This window comes from Vanellus vanellus, assembly GCF_965231255.1.
Source record: "Vanellus vanellus genome assembly, chromosome: 26".
Classification (NCBI taxonomy): domain Eukaryota; kingdom Metazoa; phylum Chordata; class Aves; order Charadriiformes; family Charadriidae; genus Vanellus; species Vanellus vanellus.
In genome coordinates, this window is record NC_138931.1 from 3,691,908 (window position 1) to 3,711,592 (window position 19,685).

Consider the following 19,685-nt stretch of genomic DNA (forward strand, 5'->3'; position numbering starts at 1 on the left):
GACTTTTCTAGATCCCATTTCTTGTGCCCCTCTCTCGGTCCTTGATTTATCAAGACTTCCTCTGAATAAGCAGAAATTTTTAATATATACCCAAATCCTGACATTCTGTCTTAGGCACGTGCATAGCTTCCATTACCAAAATATTTGATGAACGTTTGACCGGTGGTGGATTTTTTACCCCAAGGGACGAAGTGGTTTGCTGAAGGCACAGGAAGTATGTACCAGAGAGAGGAGCTAATTCTCAGATCCCAGCCCAGCGCTTTAATATCATTAACCTTCATACTTCCCCGTTGATTTCTCTAGGGTCAGGCACCCCAGTCTCTCTCACTCCCTCTAAATAAATCTCAAGAGTAAGAAAGAACCTTAAAACTTTGCTTTTCAGGTTGCATTCTTCATTTCCAGTCCTTCAGTATCTCTAAGCTAGACATCTCGCCATGGTGTTCTGGGTTTGTGAAGTCCGTCCGTTGCGTACAAGCACTTCTTTTTGTTCCTCCAAGATTTTGGGGCTTTGCTGACTGCCAGATGTGGCAGCTGGACGCTGGGTGTGTGAGATCATCCACACGTGCCCCTCATGCTCCCTCTCTGTTTCCTCCCCTTGCTTCAGACAAGCAGCGTCCAGAGACATTTCAGTAGGAATATAAATCGTTCAGTTGATTCATGCAGAAGGGGAAGAAAAACTGCTTGACTTGGGCAGTATGTGAATGCTCACAGAGTTAGTGTTTAGCTCCAGGAGCTGGGACTTTTTGCTTCCTGAAAGTTGTGAGCAAACACTTGCACTGAGCCTTCCACCCACCCACCCACTCCTGCATTTTCTTTACTTTTTTTACATATTTTTCGGCTTGAATCAGAAGAGTGGGAACAGATGCTGACGTGACGCTTGGGGCTCATCTGCCGAGCACCCCTAAACTTCTGTTGACTTCAAAGGAAGGCTGCTCCTTACCTTAAGGGATCTGGCCGTCAAACTAGCCAAGTTTTGTCTGGCTGCTTCAAAGCTCATCCTTAGTGGAGCGGGAGCAGCAGGAGCTTTAAAGTGTGAACCGTGTGGCTCCCTGGCTTGCTTGGTTTGTTCCGTCTGTCTCCTGCACTTTGCAGAAATGTGTTCTTTCTCAGGATAGCAAGGAGGGCTGCCTGAGGACACGTGGCTGCCTCCAATGAGGGTCAGTAAAGCCTCTTCCCGGTGTCACTGGGCAGCCTCTGTGCAGCTGGAATCAGCTGTGCTGGCTGCTCGGAGTGGAAACGCTCGGGCCAAAATTCTCCTCCGTGAAAGTCATAGGAAACAGAGCAGGAAACGATGTCATCTGGTTCCCTCCCCTCCTTTTCTCCAACGCGGGAGTAACTTCGTGTTTTTAAAAACATACAGCTCCCTTTAAGCTGGCTGATGACAAAGGCCTGATTCCGAGGGTGGCAGCAGATCCGTAATTCCTGTTGACTTCAGCAGGAGCGGATGTTTCTTGGTATCCCGCTGGGGTGCTGTTAACGCTAGAATTGGCTTTTCGCGCTGCCCCGTCCGGAGTGAGCCTGCCCTAAGGCAGGGGGCTTGGAACTTGATGATCTTCAAGGTCCCTTCCAACCTAAACCATTCTGTGATTCTAAGGACTTCATGTTGGTTGTCATCTTACCCAAGAGCTGCTTAATTCAGACCTCCGTCTACAGCAAACTAGCAGGAGTTGTTGAACAAGTCTGAAATATTTGTTAAGTCAAAACTCCCGCTCAGTTCAGTGAGACGTAGGTCAGAGTGAAGCACTCAGGGTCTGGCCACGCGCATCTGTGTCTGTCTTGGAGCATACACATCTGAACTCCCAAATTGAGTAGAAGGCATGAATTAAGGCTTAAGTTTCGCTGCTGACTCATGGGCTTAGCTTGCTCACCTCAGTAACCTGAGTTGGGCCAAGGTGACGGTATTCAGCATGTTGTTCCAGCCGGCAAAGGGAGCCTTAATTAAGACATCACCATCCCAAGTCAGCATCGCCCATCACTTTCTGGAAAAACTCTCCCCCTCATAGCTCAGATCATTCTGTGATGACTTTTCGGAGCGATCCATCATTTTTTGTTTTGATTTTAGCCACAAAAACGCTGAAAGCACAAGCAGTCCAAGCACTCCAGGAAATGTCTGTCTTTTTTTTTTTCCAAGAGAACTGCTGTGCTAGGGCTTCTAATGCATACTGGTAATTGCAAACATTCCCCTTTGGGCTAGTCGTTGGGTTATTGTTATGTGCCTGTCACCATAGCATCTGGGCACAAGGCATGAATTCAGCAGCCGTGTTCTCTTCTGTGCAGAAGACATTCTCCTCCTGTTTAGCAGTCGGTCAAAAGTCCAGAGATGCGTGGTGTTTCATCCCTGCTTTGCAAGTGGGGAAACTAAGGCACAGAGTGAAAACGTGACGTCCGGTGCCGCAGGGGCAGAGCTGCGCGCAGGCAGTTTGCAAACTGATGCCATTGCCTGGAAGTATTGGCTCATCCGAGTTCTCTCCTTGTCTCTCAGGAGGGACGAGTATGCTTTTCTTGGCTCTTCCGTTCAGCCTCCCTCTTCCCTGCGAGTGCTGCTAGCTGTGGCGTACTCCAGTCAAACGTCCTGGAATAAACACCCTTCCTTGCAGCCTTTTCCATTTGCCTGGGGCAGCTGGGCCAGGAAATGTCCCCTTGTGTCCATCAGGCTGCCTGGGGAGGGTTGGTGATGGTTGACAGGTTAGGGCTTTAACCCTTTTGGCACCAGAGCCCAAGCTGCTGGCGCTGGGGCGATGGCTTTCTTTCAAAAACTGCCGGCTGTCGTCGTGTGGTTTTTCTTGAGCGGTCCCGCTGCAGCAGAGCAGGGTTGGGGTGGTGGCTCTGTCAGTGCGAGCAGAGCTGCTCTGGGCACTCGGATATCCATGTGGTGAATACACCGTTCCCTAAACCGATGGGTCCTTAGTTTCAGATGCTTCTTCCAGTGGATGAAGCACGGTGCTAGGAGCCAGCAGTCAACGCGTTCTGGTTCTGGGACTGATGGCAGTTTATGCTGTAGAGCAGATTTTCAGAAGTGCTGAGCATGGCTGGATTAATTAAGGGAGGGTGCCAGGTAGATGAGAACAGTCTTTTTTCAATGGTGCCCAGTGACAGGACAAGGGGGAACGGGCACAAACTGGAACATGGCAAATTCCTTCTCAACATGGGGAAAAAACTTTCCTGTGCGGGCGGCAGAGCACTGGCAGAGCCTGCTCAGAGAGAGGGGGGAGTCTCCCCCTCTGGAGCCATTCCAAACCCGCCTGGACGTGTCCTGTGCCACTGCTGGAGGTGCCCCTGCTCTGGCGGGGGGTGGCACTGGGGGAGCTCCAGAGGGCCCTTCCGACCCTGACCAGTCTGGGATTCTGTGATTCTGTAATGGTCGGACTTGATGATCTTAAAGGTCCCTTCCAACCTAGACGATTCTATGAACCCCTTCTATGTGTCAGTCCCACTGGAGTCCACGGGAGGTGCTGGTGGCCTCTTGCGTTTGGGATCAGGTGGCTGACTGCTCTGGGTTTCAGTTTCCTCTGTTCGTGCGCTTGGAAAACGTCTGTGGTATTGCAGGCTCAGTTCTCCCTGGTAGTAGGCAGCATGAGCATTACCCTGTTGTTAAATCTGTCATCTGGACCTCTTTGATTAGGATGTGTGATCTGTAAAAGCCTGCAGAGTGATTATGTTCATTCTAAGGCTGTAGTTATAGAGTGACCCTCAGTCTTGCTGAGGTTATCTCTCTACACACGCAAGAAAAAGTAGTTGATTTATGGGGCGGTTCACACTCTGTCAGATCCCGAGCCAGATGCTGTAGTGGAGGGTGCAATTTCGGAGACTTGTTTGCAAACGTGGCTTACCAGAGTATGTGGCTGCAGCATCTCTTCCGCGTGGGCTGGAACATGAATGGTTTTGTTGAGTCAACACTTAGTTGCTTATTTTTGTCTAGGTTAAAGAAGGGGCTTAATCATTCTGACCTTGAGCACCTGAGGTGTTATTTTAGGGCTCAGTCTGCTTGCAGAGAATCTCCGAAGCAGCCTGGGAGAAAAGGTAGTAATGAGAGGGGACTACAGCTTGATGTCATTTTAATTATTGTGGTTACACTGTACTTCTTTCTGGCTCAGAATCGGAGAGGCGGAAAGTCTGTCATCTCAGCCCTCCACACCCAGTTTTCCCGTGAAGGCAGAGGCTGTGGCTCGCTGAAGGTGAAGGGGATATGCTGACATGGGGGGATGCTGCTAACCTGCTGCTGACTTTGGTTCTCAGGTGGAGGCGGAGGCTGTGAACCGGGCAATAACCATCGCCAACCAAACCAACTGCCCCCTTTATATCACCAAGGTGATGAGCAAAAGTGCAGCTGATGTCATTGCTCAAGCCAGGAAAAAGGGTAAGTTATTTCCCTTGGACGGAGGCACCCTGTTAGCTCATGCAGATCAACTCTTTGCCAACAGAAGCTTCATCCCTACAGGAGAGGTTTCTTTTTTCCAGTGTTATTGTCCAGGCTCTTTTTTAAAAGGTCCCAAGCAACTGCTGCTGTCGCATCTCCCACAGACAAGTATTCAGTGCTCCTATCGGCGCCAGGAGTAGTTTCTTCTGTTCAGCCTAGAGCCCCTTTCTCGCCACGCTCATCCTGCCACGTTGAGCCATGTGCCTTCATGTTATTGCAGGGTAATTCCTGCCGCCTCCATTTAATGAATCCCCCTGGAGATGGCAAGCTGTGTCCTCCTTCCAGCTGCTGTGGTCTTTCCTTGGTGCTTCCTGCTGAGCTGATTCCTGGGGTCAGAAGTGATTCCAGGAGTCCTGACGGAGGTCTCTGACTCACGAGCCCTGTTGGATTTAGTTGGAGTAGCCAAAGAAGTCTCCGGTTCCAGCTATCCACTCTGCTCCTTGCTTGTGGGATCGATACTCCTCATGGACTGTAGCTCACAGCCTGGCATCCGAGCAGGATTTGGGATCAGTGGTCTGGGTTAGGCTGGGAATTGCAGTCACCTCTGATAACTCTGCCTGAGGATGCAGCAAGAAGCAAGGCTCAGACCTGCCGTGGATGTTGCTGCCTTGCGTCTCCTCTCTTTAACCGAGGTCTGTGAGGGAGCTGAGCTGCTCCGAGTGATGCCGTAGCTTCTCCTGAGTCCTGACCCCGCTGTCGTGCCCTCGAGGAGCAAGGGTTACAAAGCACAGCGAGTGCCTGTCTCCCTGCTTTATTCTGTGACTAAACCCTTCATGTCTATTTAAAGTGGCTCTGGGTGGGTGAGTAAGCACGAGGGATGATTTTCCCCCTTTTTTCCTCCGAAGGGTTGGATTTAATTTTATGCAGTCTAAATAAGCCCGAATGGATATACAAATGACATCACTTTCCATCTGGGTGTTTGGTGCGAAAAGAGCTAATTTCCTACCGCAGCAAACAGATTTGTGTTTGTGTATTGGCTCAGAAGTATTTTGGTCCCATGATTCCTGTTAAATGAGTTCAGAGTTGGTGAGGAGGACTGAGTCCCGAGGCATCTCTTTCTGTTCGTGGCGTGGAAGCAGCACAAGCTGTTTGGGATAAACCTTCCTGCCCTGGCTCCGTTAGTGGAGATCATGCTGACATGCGAAGAAGGTGTGTTGACATGCAACAGTGGCTGCATGTTGCATTACCCCAGAAAACAACTTGGATGTCATCGTGCAACTCAATCCTGTAAGCCAGGGAAGCATCCCTTCCTTTTTCTAAGTAAAATACTGGAGACATGTACATCACAGCGGTGGAGCATCAACAAAAACACGGTCTTGCTACGCTCGCTGTCCCCAGTGGCCGCTAGCTGGCGGGTAGAGAGGGGCACTGGGATGAGGGACCATACGCTTATACTGCAGAAGCCGTAATACACAACCTGACTCGGCTGGATGTTGCCCTGCCCGTGAAAGGTGCTGGGATTGTCCCAGATGAATGGTCCATGGAACTCACTTTACTGAGCCTCCTGAGTGAACTGGGATACAGTTTTCATTCAGATTGCGTTTTCTCCTTATAAGGAGAATCTGGGGTATAAATGGCACGCCATTCTCTGTTCCTTTATTTAAATAATTCAATTTAAATGCTGTGCAGTTACCCAACTGGGTAACCCAGGAGGGCCACACACACTAGCCTTGCCCTCCCAAGCAACAGGAAACATAACTGAAGACAATCCAAGGCGAAAACAAAACAGAATTGATTTGCTAAATGGAAAAGAACGAATGTTATTTAAAGCCAGATGTTCCCAGTGGCATTTGTATGGAGGAGATTCCCTGCAGACTCTGTCGTTGGCAGATCGGGGAGCTCAAAACTGCTCCCTGCAGAACAATCCTCCCAATGTATTGGCCCACAACAGGCCTCCCATTAATAGCCAGCGTGTGCTTTGCCTTGTTTTGATTTTGTAACCCTATTTGTGGCAAGTGATGTCAGACGGCCTCTTCCTCTGCTGGTGGATCCCCTCTGACAGCGGCTGTTCCTACACCTCCTGTCTCAGTGTGGTCCGGCAAGCCGCGCGAAGGCCGTTGATGCAGCCTTCTAACGCGCTCTTTCCCAGGCGTGTGGGACCCTGCTGACCACTTCTGCGGTTGCCTTTGCCAGTCTTTTTCTCATTGAAGTATTTAGGGTTAGTATTTTAACTACCCTCGTCTTTTGCCGGCAGATGCGGACACACGAAGTGTCTGGGCTCAGAAGCCAGATGGGTAGGCGCTTCACGGAGATTTCGGGAAGGCCGCGTTTGGTGAGCAGATCCGTGGGGTTACCAGCCTGCAGCGCTTTTGAAGTTGCAGCATCTTTTATCGGCTTGGCGGGCAGATGTGACTGCTGCATTCCAGCTTGCAAAGCATCGCGGCCTTAAGGATCCGCCGTCCCTTCATGTGGTTCCAAAAATGTTAATGAAGAGGAAGGATGCAACGGTGGTTAGTGCACTGGACAGAGAGTCAGAAGATCCAACTTAATTTCCGAGTTCTGCCACAGATTTACCGTGTAACCTTGGTTTCCCCGAGCTGCGTTTGTGAACCAGAAGCCCCGATGTGATGGGCTTTCTTGAAACTTTCCTGACAGGAGTTTTCTCTTATCTGATCTACGCACAGAGCCTGCTGCAATAAACCCAGCCTTGTTAGGTCTTTAATACCTAGGCATTTATCAATCGCAGGCACTAATTTTTTCATTCTTTTTCTTCCACATCCCGTCTGGATCAGACTGGATCTCCTCGCGCTTTTACAGTTCCCCTCAGCCTTTTTCATAAGGTTATTGGCCCAGGATATAATCCCATGAAACTTTACAGTAACCCTTTCAAGCACAATTGTGTAAGGGCATTGTGCACATTTTGCTGCTGTCAGTAACAGTATCTTTATTATTAACTCCGATATGTGGATGTTTGGATACTTTGGAGAATGCTCAGTGTTTCTTTAGAGATCTCGAGATAGGCATATAAAATTAAGAGCCTGCTTGGGAAAACGGGGCCTTAGTAACACCGCGTAGTTTCAGAGGAGCATTGAACAGGCCAGGAGTTTAACGATGTCTGATCATTTGGTGGTGCAGTCCGGTGAATTGAATCCAATGCTGTGTCTCTGTGATCCCGTACTGAAGAGGAAGTCCCCAGAAGCCCTGCAGCGTGCGATGCTGGCATAACTTACCCAACTCGTCCCGTTTCAGAAGGATGCTTTGTGCCTGGAAGCCAGGCTGGAGGTGTACGTTGCTTGGTGCTTACAGTGGATTTGCCTGTATTCCTGTCCCGTAGGCACTGTGGTGTATGGAGAGCCCATCACAGCCAGCTTGGGTACCGACGGATCTCATTATTGGAGCAAGAATTGGGCTAAGGCGGCAGCTTTCGTTACTTCCCCGCCACTGAGTCCTGACCCGACCACTCCGGATTTTCTCAACTCGCTACTGTCCTGGTGAGTAGGGCTCTTTGTGTTCATACAGCGTGTGCTCCGTCATGAGATAAGTGGGTGGTAAAAACCAGAGCTGTTGTTGCCAGCGAGCAAAAGGCTGTCCTACCTTTAGGAGTAATCCCCTGACAATAAAACATCTTCAATACCTATCATTGTCTTTTCCAGTGGAGACCTCCAAGTTACTGGCAGTGCCCACTGCACCTTCAACACTGCTCAGAAAGCTGTTGGGAAGGACAACTTTACCCTGATCCCTGAAGGAACCAACGGGACTGAAGAGAGGATGTCCATCATCTGGGATAAGGCTGTGGTATGTCACATGTGTCATAGACTTTGGCTACAGCTAGACATCCCGAGGGGAAAGAGCTGCAGCAGTGCGTTGTTATCTCCCCCCCAGACGCTTGTTACGGTTCTTCCACTTGAGGTTTTTGCCCCTATAGAGATCGTGGGGAACCTGCTGTGCTTTTCGGAGCGGTCCCCACCTGGCTAATGCAGTGACTCCTTTTGTCTTTCTCTAGGTGACTGGCAAGATGGATGAGAACCAGTTTGTTGCCGTGACCAGCACAAATGCAGCTAAAATCTTTAACCTGTACCCGCGGAAGGGCCGCATTGCAGTGGGCTCGGATGCAGACCTGGTTATCTGGGATCCTGACAGCGTCAAGACAATCTCCGCCAAGACTCATAACATAGTAAGGATATTTTCTACGGTGTGAGCTCTGCTGCTCGTTTCCTCCTCTCTTCCTTGAGTGCCAGGCTCTGCTGCCGAGAACTAGAGCTCCTGACAACTCAGGGCCTTGTTTTCTCGATGCCCCAAACCCTCTCCGGTCTTACACCCAGTGCAGCTCAGCTGTGTGAGCAGAAGGGAAGATGATTGAATCCAAATCTGAAATTACATGAATACCTATTGATTCCCCTCGGAGCAAAGAGATGGTCTGCTCTTTCCGAGCCTTGGATGCTTGGCTCTGAGCGCACAGAAAGCTCTTTAAATCTGCTAAAATATCAAAGGGCCTCTTAGCACAATGTGTCATTTATGACCTCCGGACTCACTAGCAGTGGGAATGTGAACTGCCCTTTTCCTAGTCGGGGTCGGCGAAGGTTGTCAGCTCATGGACACCTTCGCTGGAGATCTGATCCAGACCAATGGGTCTGAGTGGATTCACACCATGTACTGATCTGGCGTGTGTGTGTGTGTGTGTGTGTGTGGAGTCGTACTTAGACATGATTTTACTGGTGATCATCCCAGTGTTAGTTGGCACCGGGAGGCAGAAGGCAGCACCCAGGCTGACCAGACCTTCCCCTTGTTTCTTCTGCAGCTTTGTGGTGGCACTGTTAAGAGGCAATGTTTGCTCGTGGCCCACAGCTGCGTCCCACATCTTATACCTGCTTCCTGCAGTGAAAAGGCTCTCCCACCCTGTGGGAAACTGTGCAGAGTGGTCCCAGTGCAGAGGGCTGGTTGGAGTCTCCCTGTGACATTCGAGCACTGTCTCAGAGAAAGCAACCACTGTTTGCGTTTGTTGACGACTTGTTTCACTGCTGGCGATGAACCTATGGAATGTTTCCCTGGAAAAAAAACCTCCTTGTTCTTTTTTCCGTGAATGCTTTCATTCACTCTGGAGCTGAAGGAGCAAAATTTTCTTCCACACTTGGATCCCTGGGCATATTCACAAAGAAACTTTTTTTTAAAGGTTTGGTTCGCTTCCCTGTGACTTAACGCTGTGTCAGAATTGGTCACAGATGGCTGGACTCATCCTGCCTCTGCTTAGACTTCCAACAGAGGCGCCCAGACCCAGAAGTCTGGTCACTTCAATCGCCTTAGAGGTGCTTCCAGACTCATCACACCTTCAGCCTGGAGAGGAACGACTTAGAGGAGGGAGCCCAGGGACGTACCGCTGTTAGGTGCCCAGTGTGGTGGTCTGAAGCTGGGGTTGTGCTTAGGACTGGCTCAGAGAGCTGGAAGTAGCTTGCTGGAGAGAGTATTGAAAGTCATTGCCATTTAATGGCTGTGCTCCTTAGGAAATGAACTGGACTCTTTCAATTTCCTAACGCAAAACTCGGAGACTTTTATCTTTTGTGGATCTGGTCCAGTACAGTCAGGACCGACTCCACGATTTTGCCATAGATCTGGGCTGGGCTGAAGGAGACCCAGAGCCGCCGTGACGGTTAGGAAAAGCTTTGTAGGCTAAGGAGTGTCGATCCCCCCGAAACTCCTGCACCGTGTCAGAGCCGCGGCACTCCATGACCAGCTGGTGCTAAAGGCTGCGGCTCCACGTTCAAACTGGTGCCGAGACTATGGAGGATGAAGGGCTCTCCTTTTTAAGCTGTCTGTTCAGAGCTTGAAGGGCTGTCTAAGAAATAGCTTTTTTTTTTTTTTTCTTACAAGCCCCGCTCTAAGCTCTTCCCTTCTCTTGTTCCATCCCCTGCTATATCTGGCATTACACCTCTTGGGGTTTTTTGTGTCTCACGCTGCATGTGTGCCTTGTGTTAGAGGAGAAATGGATAGGAGCGATGCCTTTAGAGGCAAGGCGTCCCGGGTTGGTCAAGTATAAAACAAAAGCCCCTTTGAAAGTCAGGCAGCAACACAAGGAGACGTAGTGATTATGTGGCATCAGATGATTGTTGCTTTTTTAAATGCTAGAGCAACATACGGATATTTTCCAAGCATTCACACTGCTCTTGCCACTGTCTGGCAAGGAAACATTAGGAGCTAGAGAGGGGAGATAGTGTTGTTCTTGGAACCAGCCTAATTCATAAGCTTCTAACCAAGCCTCCTCCTTTGCCACCACAACTTTTTTTCAGCCTGGACCCGGGTCAGTGTCGGTTTAACCGCCATTCTAGCTAATTGCAAATCTGCAGTCAAGCCTGCCCATGCTTACAACACGCTTCAAGAGCAAACCCCATTATTAACTCGGTAAAAAAGACCTGGATTTGTCTCAGAGATGGTCACTACAGTACCAGTCCCCAAATAACATGGTTGTGGTGCATCTCGTTCCAGGGTACTTCATGGGTGGGACATTTACCAGCGATTCCTTCAAAACTTGTCTTTTTTTCCGTGGTGCGATGTTTCCAATCCTGTTAATTGAGGATGAGGAATCCCATTAGAGTAAAACAAGATTGTCCTGGTCCCTGACCCATCAACCCAAACTACTGGTTTGAAATACAGCTTTTCAAAACTGTCGTTATTTTTAGTATGAAACTCAGATAAAACTTTATTTGGCTCCTAAACCCCCCGCAGTTCAGAAGAAGAAATAGGCGCCTAGAGGCATTTAGACAGGTAGGCCTTGAGATATTCTCATTTGGAACTCTATTTCCTCTTTGAGTCCCGTTTCGGTTGAAATTTTGCACGAGTAAATCCTTATTAAATTGAGACTGATAATAAAGACCAGCCTTTCTGTTAAATGTAGGTAAATGCTGTTTTCTTCCATCTGTCCTTAGAATTTTGGCAATTAGCATGACTGGTGATGTCTAATTAAAGCACGGCAGGCTTTGCTGGCACGAATATGTTTGCCTCATGCTGTCTTTTTGTTTTTTCTAGTCTCTGGAGTACAATATCTTCGAAGGCATGGAGTGCCGTGGGTCTCCCCTGGTGGTTATCAGCCAGGGAAAGATCGTGCTGGAGGATGGGAATCTCCACGTCACCGAGGGATCTGGCCGGTATATCCCCAGGAAACCGTTCCCTGACTTCGTTTACAAGCGCATCAAAGCGAGGAGCAGGGTGAGCGTAAACGGTTGGATGCACAGTTGTTCTCTTCATCGAAACTCCTGAGTTCAAGTGGGTGGAAAACAGATGCTGTCCCCTGGCTCGCAGACACACGCTTCTGCAACAGAAAACGTTCCCTGGACAGGAGCCATATTTATCTCATCCCTCTTTCATTTTTGCTATTCACTTGAGTCATTACAGGAATATGCTTCGGCCTGAGCTTGGATTTTCTGCGAATTTTATTTTTCCGCTCTTTAATTCTCCTCTGTCTTGGGACACGTAGGCATGTGTCCAGGAACTGTCCCTTTTGGACATGGGTCAATCTGCAAATGACCCATCCGGCTTCTCCCGTCTCAGAAGTACCAAGAGAAGTTATTGATTGTATTTATATATCAAGCACAATTTAGAATTCTAATTCTAACACGCCAATTTAGAATTCTGATTTATTTTTATACATACATTATGCTGCTTTCCCATCTGTCAGAGACGATCAGGTGCTCTTGTCTGGTGACTGGTGAGTCACAGGCACAGCCTACTGACTGTTTAAAAGTGAGATTATTCTATTTTGAAGAGGCTAAAATTCTTGGAAAAGTGGTTTTTGTAAAATACACCCATTCAGAACAGAAACTGCTTTTTGATATGCCTTTAGTTAGTGAAAACCGACAGAGAAGATGACACTGCACTCAGCTGCAGCCTAGCTGCTGGGACTTGGAGGAGTTTATTTCTAGATGAAATCAGACTTCTGAGGAGGAAAGTGTTTTGACAGTTGAAGTGTTGCCCTCTCCTGGACAAAACTAGAGCTGTGTTAGTTCTGCCGACCTTGGGTAATCTTCACATTCCTTGCAAATGATCTTTCCTTAATTGTTCTTTTGAAGCAATTGCAAGTTATCAAAATTACAACCTCTAATAATTTAGCACCGCAGAAAACAGACGGGTGGTTTCTGGTGTGTCTCCCACAGAAATACGTGTCTGACCTATAAATCCAATTGGGCAGCATCTCAACTGGAATAATTGCATTTAACCCCATCTGAAGCTGGCCTGGCTCCTCCTTGGGCAGAGCTGCCTCTGTCTCGGCATTGGTTTGCGTTTTGGGGATGAGTAATAGGTTTTTCATTTGAGAGTCGTCGGGAGCCTTTAATACACCAGCAGGTGGGTCGAGATCGTTAAGGGGCAGAGCTTGGGGTGCAGGGCAGAGGCTGCACACACCAGCGGTCCTCAGCACGCTGCGCTTTACCCGCGCTGCTGCCGAGGACCAGTGCGGAGGAGATTTCGTATGATTGCAGATCCTCTTTACTAGAGGCAAATCTTGAAAGGCGTGTCTTTGGCTTAGCCACATCTGGCCAGCTGTTCGGTGCCGTTTTGAAGGCTGTTTTGACCCTGAAGGCTGCCTGCGTCTGTGTCTTGCAGCTGGCGGAGCTGCGGGGTGTGCCGCGAGGTCTCTACGACGGACCCGTCTGCGAAGTGTCGGTGACGCCGAAGACCGTCACACCAGCGTCTTCAGCCAAGACATCTCCTGCCAAACAGCAGGCCCCACCCGTGAGGAACCTGCACCAGTCCGGATTCAGCTTGTCTGGTACTTACTTTCACCGGGCTAAACCGCTTTGAAATCACGGCTTGTTTATACTGCCGTACTCTGAATTAATTCTGCTGAAATTGGAAGGCAACGAGAGAGGCTGTGACGTGTTTTTAGCTTGGAGGTTATGCCTCCAAGCTAAAGGAGGAGGTTATGCTTCCTTTAGGAAGGAAGAGGAGCAATATAGGAGCTATCACGAAGTCCTGCTTATTATTATAAGCATTATATATTATATTACTATAAGCGGGAGCTATTACAAAATCCTCAATACCATAATCATTATTATTCTTCGTGCCGTGGCGTGAATGCCGAGTGCCCCGTTGCGCTCTGGGCTCGGTCCTCAGCGGGTGTCTGAAGGGGGCAGATGGCACCAACTTCAGCGGAGCTTTGCCAGCTGCGACCCGCTGTGGGTCTGGCCTGTGGCAGATGGGATTTCTCAGGGTGCAGTTTCAGTGCAGTAAGGGAAAACGATGAAAAGACTCGCTGAGGGAATAGCATTTACCCAACTTTTGTCTGTGCAGGGCTGTGGGCGGCTCAGGTGTTGGGTGCGGAGGTACTGGTGCAGAACAGGTTCCAGCAGAATTAAGGCACTGGAGGCCAGTAAGGGATTTTCCTCCGAGGATTTTGGTGCCCGCCGTTGGAGCTCGGCCTAAGAGGGCTCGATGGGTTCAGTGCAGCCGTGCTCTCCCCACTCCCGTGTCCTGCGGCTCCCTCCTCTCCCGCTCCCGCTGGCCCCGGGGTGGGGGGGGGACACACGGGGACACCTGACGCTTCTTCTCTCTCCCGCAGGGGCACAGATCGACGACAACATCCCACGCCGCACGACTCAGCGCATCGTGGCACCGCCCGGCGGACGTGCCAACATCACCAGCTTGGGCTAAGGACCGACCCCTTCTGTGCCCGCCTAGCGGACCGGGGGACGGGGGCACCTGGAGACCCTTTTTGATTCTTTTAGAGCCTGTGACAGTTACTGCGGGCAACCAGTGAGGGGGGGGCTGAAGTAAGGCGCCTCTTTCAGTCCCCTCAGATTCCCTCCTCATCTTCACCAACCCCTCTCACTTCCCCCCCCTCACCCCCTCAGCTCGTACACATTTAAAGAAATAAACCCTGTTTTGACACCTCTGACATGCAAAAGTAAATGTAAAGAGGATGTTTGAGATATGTGGCCTCTGTCCCATTCAGCATCTTTCTTTTAATAAAGGAAGGATAAAGTGAATTTCCCGGGAGCTGCCTTTAAGACACACACAAAAAAAAGGAATAAATAAATAATAAATGTAAAAAAATAGCTTTTTTTTTTTTTTTTTTTTTTTTTTTTTTTTAAATGTCAAGCAGAAGAGTAGTTCAAGGGTTTTAAACTGGATATTCTGTAGGGTTCTGTGTTCCAGCAGCATAGCTAGGCAAGCACGGAGGGACGCGGATCCCTGTCTGTAACCATTCCCCACCACCGCCTTTGAGGTCACCGAATAGCTGTCTGCTGCCAAGGGAGAGAAACAGGACCCAGCACTAGGAATTGACAAAGCGCAGCGCACCCAGCCAGCGGGTGAGCTACAATCGTTGGGGACTTTGGTTCTGTCAGTTTGTTTTTTCATATTTTTTTTTTTTTTTCCTTCTGGATTTTGCTGCAAATTAGGTCCTTGAGGAAACTTTTTGGTTTGTTTTTTTTTTTTTTTTCAATATTTGTGTGTGTGTTTTTAATATGTTTGTATCATTGTGTTTACGAAGCCTTATCTGAGAACTGGGGTTCTCCCTGTTCTTCCCGCTCCTTCCTGAACCTCATGCGAGTTACAGACTCCCGCCAGCGTCACTGCCACTGCCACCCTGGTACTTCAGGTGTTCCTAGGTTGCATCATTCCAGCCAACGCTTGCCACTTCGCCGCGATAGGAGGTCGCAGAGCAGGTTCATAAGCTATGATCTTCACTTCAGTGTACTCGGTCTTGAGCTGGTGCAAAGAAAGGGGCTGAGGAGCTCCGACGGAGTCTCTTGAGAAGCTGTTAGCAGTTAGTTTGTCTTCTCTTCCTGGAGGTGGGAATGGATAAGCCATGGGCAAAGAGCAGCACATTGCTTGAAAGGTTTCTGTAGCAGCCACGGTCCCCCTTCCTGGGCATCGATGAGTGGTTATTTAAAACTTTACGAGAGCTTATCTTTAGCTCTCCTGGAAAGGCCGGTCAGTTGAGTGTGTGCCTGAGCATCTGCGGCAATTCCAGTTGGAGTCCAGATGCCCAGCTGTTGTAACTGGGAGCCTCAGAGCAGCTCGATGGGTCAACAGCAGCTGAGAATCTCTCACAGAGGGTGCGAATTTCACAGTCCCTCGTTGCTTCAGGAATCTGCCTTTGTGCAAATATTCACGAGAAAGCCCGCTGGTTCCCCGCCCGTCCTCAGCCGCCTGCTGCCTCCCATTTGGGAAACCGGAGGCCACGAGTTGGATTGAGTCGAGGAGCCCCAGCTTGTGTGGCTGGCGGCGGGATCTGGGCGTTTAACCGTCTTCTGGGATTGAGGGTCTTTTAGCCCTGGTATTGGCGGCTTAGTATTTTCAGGACACGGAGCATAAATCTGCACCATTAGATTCCCACTTAAACCGGAGGGTCGCGAGGACTGGGCCCGTCTCTTTGCTCAGAGAGCTTTTCTGCCCGCAGTTAACTCGGCGTTACCGCCACTGTCCGCATGCCCTGGCACTTGGCTGCATCTTCTGCTTTCTCTTCTGTTTGTACTCCGCCACCTACATCGACCTTGTTTTTCCATGTTTGTATTTTCTTAAGTGGTGTTTACAGGTTCTTTTAGGGAAAAAAAACTATATATATGAAGGCTTTTACGAAACCAAATTTGCTGTTACTAAGTATCAATGCTGGGATTTGCAAAGGATCTGGAAGCTGTGTAGGTACCCCAACCCTCCCAGCGTCAGCACCTGATTCCTTTAGGCCCCTTTGGACACAAAAGTTAAGAAAAACATTGCCGTTTTCATCCATGCATTTTGGATTTAGGTTTAACTCTCGGGTCTCTTAGTTTTGCATAAAAGAGTTTGCACTTTGTTTGTTAAGTAATCCGTGAACTTAATATATATTGCAGCTATTTTCATTTTTTTTTTTTCACCTGTATGTTAAAATCAATTTGAACGAGTTGGGGAGAAAAAAAAAAAAGAATTGTAGATCCGTTTCAATTCTACGAAACACTTGCGGCTCTTCAGTATTCACTTAAGTCTTCCTTTTTTTTTTTTTCCTTCACTGACTCATGATGACTTTTTAGTTTTAATTCGTTCTTCAAAAGGAAAAAAAAAAATCACAAAAAAAGATTTTTGCAGGCTATGTAAGCATGTTTTTTCCTGTGAGAGCTCGTCCGCTTTGTGTCTGTTTAATGAATGTCATATGTAAATGCTTAAAGAAAAAAAAAAAGACGATGACTTTAATTAATTAACCGCAGTGACTTGAAGCTCTAAAAATAAAATAAAAAAAAAGTAGGATTTAATACTAGCTGGATTTAACCCTTGGATTTGTGATTGTGAACCATGAGTGGAGGAGCTGTAAGTGCTAAAGCTGATCATGTGTGTAGACAAAAAGAAGTACTGATATTTGACCATTGTCTCAATGGCAAAAAAAAAAAAAAACAACCCACCCCAACCCCAAGTCTTGTGTTTTATTCCTTAAGAACTCTGTGTTATATTACCATGGGAACTCCTAATAAAGACAAAATGTTGTTGTTTCACTAGGTGCATCTGTGTCTCAAGGCGATAACGTGTTCTGTGCAACGGCGTAACTTCAACAGGTTAAAAAAACTGATTGGGCCCCAAAATCAGGGCTCATGTGGGCTGATGGGAGTCCTGCGTAGGAGCGAGATGTACAGTAGCAGAGCTGAAGATAAGGTCCCGTGGTTCCTGGGAAGATGGTGATGGTAAAGAGGAATCAGTGGTCCACAGCGTAATCTCCGTTAGGGAAAAGCGAGGCTCTTCTCGGGGCAGTTGTCTGTTTAAAGCAGTATTTGGCCAAAGCAGAGACGTTTGCCTGAAAACTGGCTCTGCATTGCAGAGGTCGCTGCCGAAGCGCGAGCGGGAAGAAGCTAAAACTATTGGCGTAGCCCTCAGCCCTCCACTGTGTTTCTGCTCGGACCCCCCCCAACAGTGGTGGAGGAGGGGAGAGAAAGTACAGCCGTAAATAGATGCCACACACAGATAACGGAATGGGGAGTGTTAGAGCCGGCTGGAAAAGTGCCAGCGGCGCTTTCGGTGGTGGTGGTGGTGGTGGTGGTTGGGATTTACTGTCGCAGAGATGCTGTGAGTGGGATCGCGCCGGATCGTGGGAAGGGCTGAGAAAGAGCCGGCGTCGCTCTCAGCCGCTCAGACCCGCGGCTGCTGCATCCCTGCATCCCTCAGAACGACCCTCTCGGGGGTCTGCCCCCAAATCCGAGCACAGCTGGAGTTTGCAGCTGGCTTTGCAATGATGTTTAGCTCTTGTTCCTCATCTGAACGAAACCAAATGGTGAAGCAGTCTGTGAAATGCGGCTAGCTCTCTGCGCCGCGTTAAACCTGGCAGCCCTCTCCAGGGGGGAGTTTTAAGAGGGTTTCCTTTTCATCCGTTGAGAAGGGGCAATGGTCATCCACTAAGTAAAAAGGTTTCTGGTTAGTGTGGGGATCCCGACTCTGTCACCAACATGCAGTTATTGGCTACTGGCAGCTTAAATTAGATATTAGCATATATGCAATCAGATCCCCTAGAAGAGAGTTGGTGAGTAGCTGTGTATAAGATTTATCAGCTTGTCCCAATGATAGGACAAGAGGAAATGGGTTCAAGTTACGTCAGGGCAGGTTTAGATTGGATATTAGGAAGCATTTTTTCACTGAAAGGGTTATTAAACATTGGAATAAGCTGCCCAGAGAGGTGGTGGATTCACCATCCCTGGAGGTGTTTAAGAAAAGGGTAGATGAGGTGCTTAGGGACATGGTTTAGGAGTGGTGGTGTTTTTATCAGGGTAGGTTAATGGTTGGACTTGATGATCTTAAAGGTCCCTTCCAACCTCACTGATTCTATGATTCTATGATTCTATAATATCCCCGTGGAAGATACACTCAGCCTGAAGCACTGGTGGTTGGTTAACACACATCTGCAGAGCCTCCCTTTGTTTTGATTCTATCATTATTTCTTCCTCCAGTGCCTAAATTGGAAAGAAAGAAACCTCTTCCTCAGGAAATCAATTCCAGGCATGCAGTGAACCCGGTCCGTGTTGGAACAGGCCAAAAGATACCAACTGAAGCGTATAGAAGTGTTTGAGGTCAGGGAGAAGTCATCCACAGCCAGATCTAAACCTAACGCACACGAGGAACGGAGCCAGGGAGAAATCTGAGGAAGATACTCAGGTCAGTGGTGCGGTGCTGCGTTGCTGCTACAGAAGAGCACAAGAGTAGTCATATTTTGTCAACCCGTTAATCCAGGTAATTCCTTACACTGGCAGCAATGAGGCCCCGCTCACGGCTCGTTACGTGTGCGCTGATTGGGTTCTGGCCTCCAATTGACTGGTCTGCGGGCACAGGTGTGAGACCCAATTATAGATCTAATCTGATCTTAACATTGATACAGAATTAGTGGCTGAAAGGAGGAGAAAGAAAGTAGAGGATGAATTTGACTCAGTGACCTGGAACGTGAGCTGTCAGCTCGTGAGGAGAGGTGGGTTATCAGAGCTGAGGACAATGTGGCTTGATTTATTCCTTAGTGGTAGGTGTTGGGACCAGCAACTGTCACTGGCCCTTGGTTCTCAGCTGTCCTGCTTCAGTGTGGGCTGAGACCGAGCACGTGATTTTCAAAGCCAAGGTTTCAGTGACCTAGGACTTATTTATATCATAGAGTCACAGAATGGTCCGGGTTGGAAGGGACCTTGAAGACCATCTCTTTCCACCCCCTCTTCCCTGGGCAGGGACACCTTCCGCTAGACCAGGTTGCTCAAAGCCCCATCCAGCCTGGCCGTGATATATCTATATCTACAGCTATACATATATTCTATATACATAGAATCACTGAATGGTTTAGGTTGGAAGGGACCTTGAAGATCATCTGGTTCCCACCCCCCTGCCCTGGGCAGGGCCACCTCCCCCCAGCCCAGGTTGCTCCAAGCCCCGTCCAACCCAGCCTTGAACCCCTCCAGGGATGGGGCAGCCACAGCTCCTCGGGGCACCCCGCGCCGGGGGCTCACCGCCCCCACAGCCAACAATTTCTTCCCAATATCTCATCTCAATCTCCCCTCTTTCGGTGTCAAACCATTCCCCCTCATCCCATGGCTCCCCTCCCTGATCCAGAGTCCCTCCCCAGCTCTCCCGGAGCCCCTTTAGGCACTGGAAGGGGCTCTGAGGTCTCCCCGGCAGCCTTTTCCAGGCTGACCCCCCCACCTCTCCCAGCCTGTCCTCCCAGCAGAGGGGCTCCAGCCCTCCCAGCAGCTCCGGGGCCTCCTCTGGCCCCGCTCCGACAGCTCCGTGTCCTTCTGCTGTGGGGACCCCCCGAGCCGGAGGCAGCACCGCGGGGGGGTCTCCCCAGAGCAGAGTAGAGGGGGAGAATCACCTCCCTATACATACATAGAAGCACATATATGTACCTCTC

General features: G+C 49.2%; 1 protein-coding gene across 2 annotated transcripts in view; it reads left to right on the forward strand.

Annotated features, from left to right (window-relative positions):
• Window positions 1–16,801, forward strand: part of DPYSL2 (dihydropyrimidinase like 2) — a 57,202-nt gene extending 40,401 nt beyond the window's left edge. For both annotated transcript variants that reach the window (XM_082495793.1, XM_082495792.1), the window contains exons 8-14: window positions 4,237–4,357; window positions 7,692–7,848; window positions 8,011–8,152; window positions 8,361–8,531; window positions 11,375–11,554; window positions 12,947–13,112; window positions 13,902–16,801. In XM_082495793.1, the coding sequence (XP_082351919.1) occupies window positions 4,237–4,357; window positions 7,692–7,848; window positions 8,011–8,152; window positions 8,361–8,531; window positions 11,375–11,554; window positions 12,947–13,112; window positions 13,902–13,993 (1,029 nt within the window). In that variant the 3' untranslated portion in view covers window positions 13,994–16,801. The remainder of the gene's footprint in view (window positions 1–4,236; window positions 4,358–7,691; window positions 7,849–8,010; window positions 8,153–8,360; window positions 8,532–11,374; window positions 11,555–12,946; window positions 13,113–13,901) is intronic.
• The last annotated feature ends 2,884 nt before the right edge of the window (window positions 16,802–19,685 follow it).